At 35.7% G+C, this 14230-nt stretch overlaps 1 protein-coding gene across 1 annotated transcript in view; it reads right to left on the bottom strand.

The window, feature by feature from the left end:
- Positions 1 to 6412: 6412 nt before the first annotated feature.
- UBA6 (ubiquitin like modifier activating enzyme 6) overlaps positions 6413 to 14230 on the bottom strand; it is an 82091-nt gene continuing 74273 nt past the window's right edge. The window contains exons 29-33 of the mRNA XM_061145861.1: positions 13763 to 13956; positions 12886 to 13013; positions 10459 to 10546; positions 10120 to 10214; positions 6413 to 8737 (exon numbers count right to left, since the gene is read on the bottom strand). Of these exons, the coding sequence (XP_061001844.1) occupies positions 8587 to 8737; positions 10120 to 10214; positions 10459 to 10546; positions 12886 to 13013; positions 13763 to 13956 (656 nt within the window). The 3' untranslated portion in view covers positions 6413 to 8586. The remainder of the gene's footprint in view (positions 8738 to 10119; positions 10215 to 10458; positions 10547 to 12885; positions 13014 to 13762; positions 13957 to 14230) is intronic.

Raw genomic sequence — 14230 nt, 5'->3', positions numbered from 1 at the left:
TTGTGTTACACCTGACACATTTTTGCCTAGCTCAAAATTACAGACTGTTTTCCTTCCAACTAACCTTGGAAGTTGCACAGTTACATATGTTGCCTTCTGTTGTATTACTTGAGGCAGTCATAAATTGTTTCAAAGTAACTGAAAATATTCTCTCTTGATGGTTGTTGCAAGGTTCTAAGAGAAAAGCACGTGAGTGTGCAAATATCACTGTGGCCATCTTTGGAAATTATCATCTTCCAAAATGTAAAAATGATGATTAACTTTAGTCTGACTTAATCTGAATATGCATGTTGCAATACAGAGTTAATCATTAAAAGATAAAAGTTACTAAATTAGTAAAGAAAAAAATATGTATAGTTCACAAAAAGAAAAACCATATTATTTATATTAAGAAAGAATTTAAAGGAAGGAACTGATTAAATAGATTTTGTGAGAATTAAAAATGTCAGCAATGGACACAACTAAGGGGAAGAGGACAGGATTATTAGAACCTGGAAATCTAGAAGAGATACCCTGAAGAGAGGAAGAAAAAAGGTGGAGCCTGGAAACCAACCACAACTACTGGAAGAAAAGCCATTACTGAGGTGATAAACTGATGACCAGGAACCAAATGCCAATAGTCAAAGTCTCTTCTCCCTTTCTCCAGATTTCCAGTCTCCTTCTAGTGCCCCCTATTTGTGGAACCTAAGCGAAGCAAGATGATGAAGGACAAATAGGGTTTGCAAAGTTCCATAATACAAGAGGATATCTAGAATTGAGAGACAACCGTTTAATAATAACCTGGCATACACAGAAATTTAAAAAGTAAACAAATTTTAAATAGCAATAGAGAAAAACCATAGAACAAGCTAGACAAAAAATAAACCCCCCCAAAATAAAATGTCAGAAATAAATTAGTCATTATATTAAATGTAAGTAGCCCTTAGTGTTCCACTTTAAAGATTAAGAATATCAAGTTGGATTATCCACACTTTATGCTGGAAATAAACACTCTCCTAAAAAACCTGAGAATTGAAGAGGAACAACCCCTAATGAAAATTTTGAAATAAAGTGGGCTGAGTAATTTGGATTAACATTCTCACTTGAGAATATTTAGGTAAGTTGGACAAAATGTATTTGAAAAAGTTTTAGATATCAGAAAGCTAAGTTAGTGAATAATTATCAGGCTAGTATCTGGGAGAAAATAGAAATTCATAAAGGAAATGAATTCTTCATCTGTGAGCACTTGTACCCTGGGAGCTTTTGTAGATTTTTAAAAGGTCACTGAGAAGTCAAGCAAAACTAAAACATTCAAAGGATTCAAAGGTAGAAAGTAGTACCAGCAAAGAGGTGGCGGCTCTGGCTCTGGCAACACCAGTCCACAATAGCAAGTCTGAAGAGTTTCTGAACTAAGGATTAACAGGAAGTAAGGGTACTAGTACACTCAGCTCAGCTCTGAGTCACATGGATGACTCAGAAAAATGTCAGTTTCTGAAATTGTGTCAAAAAGATCCTGAATTACTGGTGCCTAAAAAAAGTGTTTACCAGAGCATATGAAAAGTCTTATGGAAGATGAACATATCATGTTAGGAATCAAACTGCAGTTGATCTTTGAACAACATGGGAATTAGGCACCAACCCACTGCACAGTTGAAAATCTGCCTATGAGTTTAGAGTCTGTCCTCTGTAACTAAGGTTCCATTTCCATGGATCGTAAGATACTGCAGTATGTATTTAGTGGAGGGACTAAACAGTCTCTTGATAGGGGTGAAAGAGGAAAGTGAAAAAGCTGGCTTAAAAGCCAACATTCAAAAAACTAAGATCATAGCACCCAGTTCCATCACTTCATGGCAAATAGATGGGGGAAAAGTGGAAATGGTGAAAAATTTTATTTTCTTGGGACCAAAATCACTGTGGACAGTGACTGCAGTCATGAAATTAAAAGAAGTTTGCTCCTTGGAAGAAAAGCTATGAAAAATCTAGACAGTGTATTAAAAGGCAGAGACAAAAAAAAAAAAAAAAAAAAGGGCAGAGACATCACCTTGCCAATAAAGATCCGTATAGTCAAAGATATGGCTTTTCCAGTAGTCATGTATGGATGTGAGAGGGGGACCATAAAGAAGGCTGAGTGCTGAAGAATTGATGCTTTCGAATTGTGGTGCTGGAGAAGACTCTTGAGAGCCCCTTGGACAGCAAGGAGATCAAATCAGTCAATCCTAAAGGAAATCAACCCTAAGTATTCATTGGAAGGACTGATGCTGAAGCTTCACCACTTTGGCCACCTGATGTGATGAGCTGACTCATTGGAAAAGACTCTGATGCTGGGAAAGATTGAGGGCAGGCGGAGCTGGGGCAACAGAGGATGAGTTAGTTGGAAGGCATCACCGACTCAATGGATCCAAGTTTGAGCAAACTCCGGGGGTCGGTGAAGGACAGGGAAGCCTGGTATGCTGCAGTCTGCATGCTGAGTTGCTTCAGTTGTGTCCAACTCTGTGCAACCCTATGGACTCAGCCCACCAGACTCCTCTGTCCATGGGATTCTTCAAGCAAGAATAATGGAGTGGGTTGCCATGCCCTTCTCCAGGGGATCTTCCCGACCCAGGGATTGAACCTGGGTCTCCTGCATTGTAGGCGGATTCTTTACCATCTAAGCCACTGGAGAAGCCCATGCTGCAGTCTATGCAGCAGCAAGACATGACTTAGCAACTGAACAACAAGATATATTTAGTGAAAAAATCTGCATGTAAGTGGGCCCATTCAGTTCAAAATTGTGTTGTTCAAGTTTATCTACAAGCAGGTCTTCAAATATAATATTGGCATAAAGGTAAAGATAACCACACATACAAGAACACAAGATAATGAGAATTAGCAGAAACAAACATAGAGCACCCAGGAGAGCTTCAGACTTGGGAATTATTAAACACAGACTATTAAATAATAATGCTTTTCATGTCCAGTTAGATGAAAGATATAAAATTTCAGCAGGACAATTAGAAACTGTGATGTGCTAGGTTTGCATATTTGAAATTAGAAATTTGAGAACTAAAAATACAAAGGGCTAAAAATAAGCAATATGCATTACAAAACATAAGTCAGGAAGATTTGTTCCGCCAAGTATCAAAAGTAATAGCTATAGTGATGAAAACAGTATATGAGCACAGGGATAGAAAATGAATAAAAAATACAGCAAGATACGTATACATATACGGATATGACACATGACTTTGCTGGCACTGCAGAAAAGAACAGACTTCAGTAAATGGTGATGAGGTACTTCCTAGGATATAGAAAAGTAATTCCTCGTGCATTAAAAACTTAAAAGTATGGAAGTCAAAATGAAAGCTTTAGAAGATAATGTAAAGGAGTATCTTTTGACTTTGTGGCTTCAGAGAACAGTTTTTAAAAATTCACAAAAAACTAGCCTTAAGCAAAAAATTTGATACTTTTCAGTAAATAACCATTAAAAAATTCTTTGTATCAAAGAACATCATAGAGGGAAAGGCAAGCCAGAGTGGGAAAAAATATTTGCAGTTATATAGCCAACTAAGAGATGGGAATTCCAGACCACCTGACCTGCCTTTTGAGAAATCTGTATGCAGGAAGCAACAGTTAGAGCTGGACATGGAACAACAGATTGGTTCCAAATAGGGAAAGAAGTACATCAAGGCTGTATATTGTCACCCTGCTTATTTAACTTACATGCAGACTACATCATAAGAAACACTGGGCTGGATGAAGCACAAGCTGGAATCAAGATTGCCGGGAGAAATGTCAATAACCTCAGATATGCAGATGACACCACCCTTATGGCAGAAAGTGAAGAACTAAAGAGCCTCTTGATGAAGGTAAAAGAGGAGAGTGAAAAAGTTGGCTTAAAGCTCAACATTCAGAAAACTAAGATCATGGCATCTGGTCCCATCACTTCATGGCAAATAGATGGGGAAACAGGCAGACTTTATTTTTGGGGGCTCCAAAAATCACTGCAGATGGTGCCTGCAGCCATGAAATTAAAAGATGCTTGCTCCTTGGAAAAAAATATGGCCAACCTAGACAACATATTAAAAAGCAGAGACATTACTTTGCCAACAACGGTCCATTTAGTCAAGGCTATGGTTTTTCCAGTGGTCATGTATGGATGTGAGAGTTGGACTATCAAGAAAGCCGAGCACTGAATTGATGCTTTTGAACTGTGGTGTTGGAGAAGACTTCGGAGTCTCTTGAACTGCAAGGAGATCCAACCAGTCCATCCTAATTGAGATCAGTCCTGAGTGTTCATTGGAAGGACTGATGTTGAAGCTGAAACGCCAATACTTTGGCCACCTGACGTGAAGAACTAATTCACTGGAAAAGACCTTGATGCTGGGAAAAATTGAAGGCGGGAGAAGGGGATGACAGAGGATGAGATGGCTGGATGTCATCAACCACTCAATGGGACATGAGTTTTGGTAATCTCTGGGAGTTGGTGATGGACAGGGAGGCCTGGAGTGCTGCAGTCCATGGGGTTGCAAAGAGTCGGACACAACTGAGTGACTGAAGTGAACTAAGCCTACTAAGAACAGGATTTATAATGCTCTTTAATAAATCAAAGAAGAAAAAATCTGCCAACACAAGCAAAAAAATGGGCAAAAGAATTTAAAAGTCACTTCATAAAAAAGAAAGATTGGCCAGCAAACATATAAAAAAGTACTTAATTTCATGAGTAACTAGGGAAATGCAAAGTAAAACTTCAATGAGATATAACTGCACATCCAAAAGATTGGCAAAATTAAAAAAACAAAAACAAAAACCTGTTAACACCAGAGTTGAGCAAAGTGGAAAAGCACGACATCTCTGTTGCTCAGGGAAAACTTTGTTTTAATCTCATAAAATTTAAGATGTAAATATCCAATGATCAAGGACCATTCCTAGGCATATATAGCTTAGTTGCACTAGGTGAAGGGATAGGCTACCCACTCCAATATTCTTGGGCTTCCCTAGTGGCTCAGATGATAAAGAATCTGCCCACAAGGCAGGAGATCTGGGTTCGAACCCTGGGCTGGGAAGATACCCTAGAGAAGGGAATGGCTATCCACTCCAGTATTCTTGCTTGGGTAATTCCATGGACAGAGGAGCCTGGCGGGCTACAGTCCACGGGGTCGCAAAGAGCTGGACATCACTGAGAGACTTTCACATATAAAATAATGTTCACTGTGCAACTGTGATCCTCCTTCCCCCAAAACCCACTGTCCACAGTCAACAGAATGAATAAAGTGTTACATTAATGCAAAGGTAAATTATACATCAATGATGATGAATGAAGTTGTTACAAGCAACAACATGGATGAATCCTATGTTGGATGAAAGAAGAATCCCATCTTGAAGGAAAATATAGTATAATTCTATTTACATAAAATTAAAAAACCATCAAAAGTAAACAGTATTGTTTAGGTACAAACATAGGAGTTAACATTGCAAATAAAAACAAAGACACAGTTAACACAAAAGGTGGAACAGTGCTAATTGCTAGAGGGTACTGTGTGGGGAAGCTGGCTGTGACTGGGAAGGGACTATCAGGGGAGTTTCTGGGCTGCTGTCCATGTTGTATTGATTTGAGAGCTTGTTATACAACTAGTTACTTTAAAATTATTCCCAAAATTGTGTTTTTGTATTTTATGTACTCTTTTGAATATGTATATACACATAAATGTGTATATACACGAATACATATATATTTCTTAAATAAAGAAAGCTAAGACATGGCAAGAGAAACAAATTAATGACTGGTTTCTTACGGGGACACCCAAGACTGCAACTTCCTGATTTATGTTTTGAATTTGTTAGAAGTAAAATAGTTAAAGCAATACCTAATGACTGTATCTGTCTGCCATCACTTCATGGCAAATAGATGGGAAACAGTGGAAACAGTGGCTGACTTTATTTTTCTGGGCTCCAAAATCACTGCAGATGGTGACTGCAGCCTTGAAATTAAAAGATGCTAAAAAAAAAAAAAAATAAAAGATGCTTACTCCTTGGGAGGAAAGTTATGATCAACCTAGACAGCATATTAAAAAGCAGAGACATTACTTTGCCAACAAAGGCCCATCTAATCAAGCTATGGTAGGCTACAGTTCACCGGGTCGCAAAGAGTTGGACACGACTGAGCGACTTCACTTTCACTATAAATTAGTAACCTACTGCTCTGAACTCTAAAAAGTAATCAATGGGCTTTGGAAATCCCCAACCAACAGTCTGGGATTTACCAGATCTTCCCCCTCAATTGTTTTATTAAGAGAATTTCCAGGAGCCAAAAGCACTTGGAAGTAATGTCCCTCCACATCCAGTGAGTGCTATATCTCCATGACTGCACACCTTGAAAACTAGGAAACACCAAAGCAATACTACTCACAAAATGAATAGTAAAACCGGAATCTCCAGAGTCAACTTCAGAACAGGATTTACAAAGATAATGTCAAATTTCTTGATTTATTTTTAATAAGTAAAAAATCACTCAGTGGTACTGTACAAAATCAAATCATTAATTTTTGCACCTGGTATTTCAATCACCAGCACAGTGATCTCATGTTACAGAAATAAAACAGACAATGAAAAAAAAATTTTTTTTTCATTAAATTCATGCTGGCTTTCCAGTTTAGCAGAACTAAACAGAAGAAATAAATGGCAATCCTTTTACCCATAGGGGAAAAAAAAAAGCAATGACAACATGGTTTCACATTTAATCATAAAATGAACTTAATCTTTGTTGATTCTGTTTATATCTGCTAAAGCACTGATCTCCAGAAATAAGAATTGATAGCCTGGTTCTGTTCTAAATTTACTTCTGAAGAGATGTAGAGATTTATATAGAATATAAGTAAGATATCAGATCATAGTTGAGAATTATTGAATGGCTACCAAGAAAGTATCAGTTGCTGTCATAGAGTACAAAACAAAAAAGTGGAACAGACTTCTTATAGGAAAGTTCTTTTATTACTGCTAGCCTCTAATGTTCCAAGCCACAGAGCTTTGATATTCCTGAATTCAATTTTAAATAATATTAATTTTAAGCACTGTGTTTGCAATATACATGAAGTGAGAGGGAAGGATATGATGAACCAAAATTAATTGCTTATTTCAAAGGTAGTCAGTTCCTTTAGACTCATCCTGTCCACTTATCTTTGCCTCCAATGCAGATTACCCTTTAATCATACAAACTCAACCTCCATTCCCAAATATATTTTCCCAATTGGATGATGCTTTTACAAAAGAATGAAACAATATACCTGGTTGACTAAACTATATACAGGTGGAATAAAAGGAAAGTTAAGGAGGGAATAGAAAAAGATATCAAATTGGATTAATACTGATGTGAATCTAGTTTTTAATTTATCAAAGTACTTATTAATGGTCTGAACAGAAAAACAGAGGAAAAGCAGCTAGAAAGAAATGACATTCTGTGGTTATGAAATGCTAATTGCTTTAGGACACATGATAGCATTGGAAGTAAAAGAAACACTTGCTGTTTTCACTGAGTTTACAGTGTTGAGTATACTTTGTTATTTTAATGAAAGCATTTCTATGAATACCTGCAATAGCTCCTAGCAGAAAACAGAAAGTTTCTATCAATAAAGATCTAAAAAAATAAATTTTTATCTTTGTCAACTCCCTTTCTGGGAGTGTGTAATTAAATAATACATTTCCCTTTAAAATAAAAAAATTTTTTTCTGTCCATTTGTTCGCTGGAAGAAAAAAAAAAATCAAGACTCAACTAGTGATAATTTTTTAATTTCTACTCTTCACCTACTTCTAAGGACACTCCATTTACAAAACCTTTTAGTCTTATATACTATGACAGTTAGGTTTAGAGTTCCAAATAAATAAAATAGCCACATTAGAAGGCATATTGATGAATCAAATGACCAACCGTATTTATCTGCTCACATTCGTGGATTCTCTAAGAGGGCTGTCAAGAGTTCACACAGTATTGTTAACAGTTAGTTCTGGTTAACACCTGTCATCATGACTTGCGACACTGATGTCGTCAACAAAGATCCTGATTTTGGAGAGACAGTGATATAGCAAACTCTGGTAAAATGAGCGAGGTAACATTTGTACAGTTCTAAATGTCTACTCTTTATCCACTGCTACTATCCCCCACTCCACTGATGTTAAATTCAAAGCCTCATCTTGAGAGGGGCAGGGAGCCAAATACTATTTGAAAGAAAAATGGGCCTCAAATACTAAACAACCACAACAATTCATAAAATGAGATTAAACGTTTTGGATAATTACATTTGTAACTTTCAATTTCTTGATGTTTTATCTCTTCTAGTCTTGGATATGTAATTTTTCCTTCGTTTCATCCAAAGAAGTTAATACACAGTTTTTTGGTAAGCATTATAAAATGGCATTCCAGTTAAAAGTTGCTTGTGATCACATCCACATATGAAGCACTACATGAGTGTATATACTGTGCTTCAAAATGCTTTACAATTCTTCACTGTACTTTCTTTTTTTACTGATGGTTCCCTTAAATTAAGGCTTTATCAAAGAGAAATCCATAGCATTTTGAGCTGACTTTTTTAGTTTCTGAATTGAGTGCATTCTTTCCAAAATCAAGTAGTCTTAAATTTAAGACAACTTCTGCTCATCAGTGTCATGGCTAAAGTAGTATCTTACTGGAGGTCCAGGTAAATCTTCGTCTCCATCAGTATCTGGAGCAAATGACACAGTAAGATCCACATATTTCTTTTCAGCAGAAGGCTTCACAAGTTTATGCATTCTAAGGAAAATAAGCAAGAAGAAATAATTTGGTAAAGTCTGTAAAATGAAAGAGCGATTCAAAGATTATGTTGTCCAAAGAATCTGATCTTGTTTAAATTTACTTTTAAATGTAGCAATTCATCTCCTTTCGTATAATTAAGGAAATGAATGATTTACCTAACAATTTTTACCTCTGTTGGTAATGATAAAGAATATAGACCATTTATTAAAAAACACCCCCCCCAAAAAACCTCATACCAAAAAACCCCACAATGTAAGCAATGCTTTTAAAAAATGAATATATAGATGGGAAGTATAGATTCCTGTTCTTGTGAATGAAGCTTATATTATTAGTGGGGGGAGATGATAATATAGTGACTATTAGTGACAAATGTTATGAGAAAGGGAACAAGTCGAGCAGAATAAAGGGGATTAGGAGTGCTAGGCTGGGAGAGTGGACAGGATATAGTATTAGATGGGGTTCAGAGGGGCCTCTTTAGGAAGTGCAAAGACCAGAGGTGAGAGTTAGTCAAATGGCCATCTCAGAAAGAGTTGTAAGCAAAGGGAAATACCAGAGCAAAGGTCCCATGCTGGAGAATGGCATGTTCAAGGAAAAGTAAGGAGTTAACTGTAACTGGAATATTGTAAGCAAGAACAGAGAAGTATGAAAGGAACTCAGAGGAGTAAGTGGGAACCAGATACTTTAGGGCCGTGCAGACCACTGAAAAGACTGGCTGATTTTGCTCCCTCTCTTCCTTTTTATCTCTGCTTAAATGTCAGCTTATCAAATCAAAATATGACAGGCAGAGAGATTACCAAGATTATCCAACATACCAACATACTGTATCAATTTAACACACCTTTATTCTGCTTTATTTTTCCATAGCACTTATCACCATCTGATATTCATGTCTAATAGTTATGCAAATTCCTCAAGAAGGGTAGGGACTTTGCTTCACTGGCTGTATCCCTAATGCTCACAAAAGTACCTGGGATATAGCAGGTACTCTTCGAAAAAATGTGTTGAATAAATGAATGACAATAACAATTGGCATTTTTTTAAATACTTCAGTCTCACCAGCCTAATCCTCACTGCTTGCATATAAGAGGTGGATCTGCTTTTACTTAGTATATTGATCAAATCAGGTTTCTAAGCTCATTAGTTTCAAAGCTGACTCAGAACTACAATAAACTCACAAGAATATTGTAATCCTATAAATCTCACTTGGAAGGTAGCCTATGGAACTTAGTATATTCACTGTCTTTATTTCTGTCATTAGATAAGAATAAATCATATATTTTAATCTGAACTTCAATAATCTCTATATTTAATTTTCTAGTGTACATCCAACTTACATTTCAATTTCTGAGAATCTCTTGCATACAATGTTTTATACTTACGTTAACTTCAATCTTTTTGCATGACCAGGCACTATAGGAACATAGAGCATTTTGACTCCTTGTACCACCATTGTTGGCTCAATTCCATACTTCTCCTAAAAATAAATGCCGAAAAGAGTACAATCAAAGCTCCATCGAAATAGAAATGGTATGTGACAATGTTTTACAACCAGTAATAAGAGAGCAAATTAAAAAAAAATAAATAAATAAATAAAAAGAGAGAGAGCAAATTTCTGATAAATAATATTTACAAAAAGCTCTAAGAGACATGACTGAACATTAATGAGATCATGTATAAAAACTAACAGACTCAAAGCAACTAATGAATAACTGTCTCACTTTAACTGCGTTTATGAAATCCGAGAGGGTGAAATCTTCTTTTCCATGTATAGTCCATCTGTCCCAAATTGTAAATGATATTCCATTTCTGTTGTAGAAAAATATTTAGAACAAAAACATTTACATTTTCTTCCCTTGAGTAATAAAACCCCCCCAGAAATCCACTATTTGTAATTTAACTAGATATTAATGTGGGAGTATAAAAAAGGAAAATATAACTTAAAATATTCCAAAATTTTACTTCCCCAGTACACTACACAGGTAACCATTTTTATCAGAACCTTATTATCTTTCCAATGTCTCATTATAAACCAGTATGTCTTAGCAAGAGAGTTTGGTTTCTCAATAGCTGCATGAGTTTCATTTCACTGTGTGGATGTTTCAGTCTCCTATCATCGGACACTTGGGTTGTTCTAATCTTTGGCTATGATAAACAATGCCAGAATGAACATCCTATACATATATCATTTGAGATGAGTGAAACCGTTTATGCAAGTTTGAACCATAGTGCTGTATATGTTTTAATATGGGTTATATTATTTTATATTCTCACCAATAATGTACGAGAGTAAAGCTTTCTCACACTCTTGCCAAGATGGCAATTTTCAAATTTTTTGCTGTTACCAGTTTAAACTGTAAAAAATGAAAGTCCCAGGGAATTGTTCTGCTTTGTCACACAGCTTTCGGAACTAGATGCTTATTCTTATTATCCATTAGTCAGACACTAGGGGTGGCTTCTAATTCATCTGAGTTAGGCAGACATAGAGGAAACCATAAGCAAGTACAACGCTGAATAGTGTGGCAGATTAACAGTGTGCTGACTATACTATGGCTAGTTTAGTCAGCAGTGCTTCACGCCAGATGCATAAGAATGAAACTGGACTCCCATCTTCACCATACACAAAAATTATCTCGATTATCAGAATGAACTGAACACCTGAATTAAGACCTAAAACCATAAAATTCCTAGAAGAAACCTTAGGTGGTAAGCTCCTTGACACTAGGTTTTGGTGATGATTTTTTAGATTTGACAGCAAAAGTAAAGGCAACAAAATAAAAAATAAACAAGTGGGGCTGTATCAAACTCAAAATCCGCACAGGGGGGAAAAAATCAACAAAATGAAAACGCAACCTACTAAATGGGAGAAGATATTTGCAAATCATATATCTGATAAGGATTTAATACACAAAATATATAACAAACTCAGACAACTCAACACCAAAAGTGCATACAATCCAATAACAAAATGGGCAAATGACCTGAACAATTTTCCAGAGCAAACATACAGATGACCAATAGGTAGATAAAAGGATGCTCATTATTACTATCAGAGAAATACAAATCAAAGCCATACTGAGGTATCATCAGACACCTGTTAGGATGGTTATCATCAAAAAAAAAAAAGGTAACAAATGCTGGCAAGGATGTGAAGCAATTCAACCTCTTGTACATTTCTAGTGGGAATGTAAAATGATACAGCCACTATGGAATGCAGATTTAGGTTCTTCAAATAAAATAAAAACAGAAATACCATGTGATCTAGCAAATTCACTTCTGGGTATTTATCCAAAGAAGATGCCAACACTAACTTGAAAAGGTATCTGTACTCCCATGTTCACCGAAGCATTGTTTATATAATAGGCAAGACATGGAATCAATCTAAGTGTCCATTTTGGAGGAATGGATAAAAAAAGGGTGGTGTCATATACAATGAAGTATTATTCAGCCATAAAAAGAATGAAATCCTGCCATTTGCAACAACAGAGATGGACCTTGAAGACATTATACTAAATAAGTCTGACAGAGAAAGACGGATACCTTATCACCTTATGTATAGGTGGAATTTAAAGCAAACAAACCATCTCTCTTCCCCAGAAAACTCAATCAACTAACTAGACAAAAACCAAAAAATCCACAAGCTGACAGAAACAGAAGCAGGCGGTGAGGGTGAACGAAATGGTTAAAGGGAATCAAGAGGTACAAACTCCTGGTCGTGAGCTAAGCCATGGGTACAAAACGTGCAGCACAATGACGACAGTCAGTAAATAATACTGCATTGCATATCTGAAAACTGCTGAGTGAGTAAACCCTGAATGTTCTCATCAGAAAAAAAATTCTGTAACTATGTTTGATAACAGATGGTGACTGAACTTATTGTGGTAATCATTTCACAACATACACAGGTGTCGAATCTTTATGTTGTACACCTGAAGCTAAATTAATGTTGCATGTCAATTATATAATTAAAAAGAAAAAGGAAAAAAATGCTACATGAAGATGGGGTTATGACCTTGTCTTGAAGTGATAGAAAAGATATGTATGTGTAGAGAGGAAAAGGAGAGATAAAGCTATTGCTTTTCCCTTTTAAAAAGCAAAAAAAACTATTTCATTCTCATTATACAAGAGAAGCAGACCTTCATGCATACCTGATCTCAGTTTTTCTTACTTCAGATGTCTCTGTAAACACTATGATTGGAATGGCTAAGTTAAGAAAACAATTTTTGTAAGCTTCAAATGGATAGTCGCCAGCTACTTTGATCATCTCCAATGCAACCTAGGTAAAAGAAGGTGATCTGATTATATAAATAGCCTAAAACTAACTATGACTTTAATTGCACTTATATAATTTTCCTAAATTTTTCTCAAGCATTTCTGTGTAGAGAATAAAAGTAGTTATGAGACTAGAGTAATAAAGATTTCTGTAAGTCTAATTAATCTGACCATGTAATCTTCCTACTTTGAAAGCAGACACCAACACTCAAGAAATCCAGCTGTCTGAAATCATTTAATAATAGAACAGTAACCACACAGCTTCTACGAGTAACAGTACAGGAGAGTGTAACAGTTAGTGCAGCCCTAAAGACTCTAAATTGTTCAGGAGTTGTTAAGGAAAGACTGAATCGAAAGAAATCCAAATCACTATCGAGAATAGCACTTTTTTAAGGCAAAGAACCAAAATCTAATATTATCAAAGTGCAAAGTCTAGGCTAGTTCATTTTATTCAAGAAAAATAAAGCACATGGATTGTATGGCGGATATAAAGGTGATTAAGAGGATTATTGCTTGTAAGAAAAATTATACTCTAACACATTGGAGCTTATTTAAAAATGTTTGCATTATCTGTAAAAGTTCAAAATACAAGACTACTGTATTTTCAGAAATACCTTACAATTTTAAATTATAAGATCAATAAGTATCCTTCCTTCTCTAAGATCCCTGAGTGAATGGTTTAGGGGTGGTATAATAGGGAAGACAGGAAAGAAACAATGATACAGCAACATTTTCACAGAATAATAATCTCACCAAGCCAGAAACTGCAGCAGTAGATGTTGCTATAGCAGGTATAATTCTACCTGCTATGCGCTTTGTTTTCAAACGGTCAGCGGGTTCAATACTATACATTTTGGCACGAAGATTTGATGCAGCTGTGATGAAATCTACGTGTCCATTACGATCATCATCTTTTTCAAATGAAAGCACTGCCATCTGAAGGTCACCTGATGATAACAACCAAAAAAACAAAGTTTGCTAGTAAGTAATAAAAGCTTTACTAAGTAAAAGCCATATGGGCTCACTACTGTTGAAGAATCCTTTCTGTGTTTTGTTTAGCTTTGTAAGTAACTGAAAAATACCAAAAAAAAAAAAAAAAGCAAGAAAGAAAAGTTAGAGAACTGTAGTTATTGAAGGACATGAAAATGATGGCTTTAATATCACTAAGTTAGAGAAATTTTGATATTAAAAAACTTTTCTAAAAAATATAAAAACAAAGTC

This window comes from Dama dama, chromosome 6 (genome assembly GCF_033118175.1).
Source record: "Dama dama isolate Ldn47 chromosome 6, ASM3311817v1, whole genome shotgun sequence".
NCBI lineage: Eukaryota > Metazoa > Chordata > Mammalia > Artiodactyla > Cervidae > Dama > Dama dama.
This window is presented reverse-complemented; position numbering and strand designations above follow the sequence as displayed.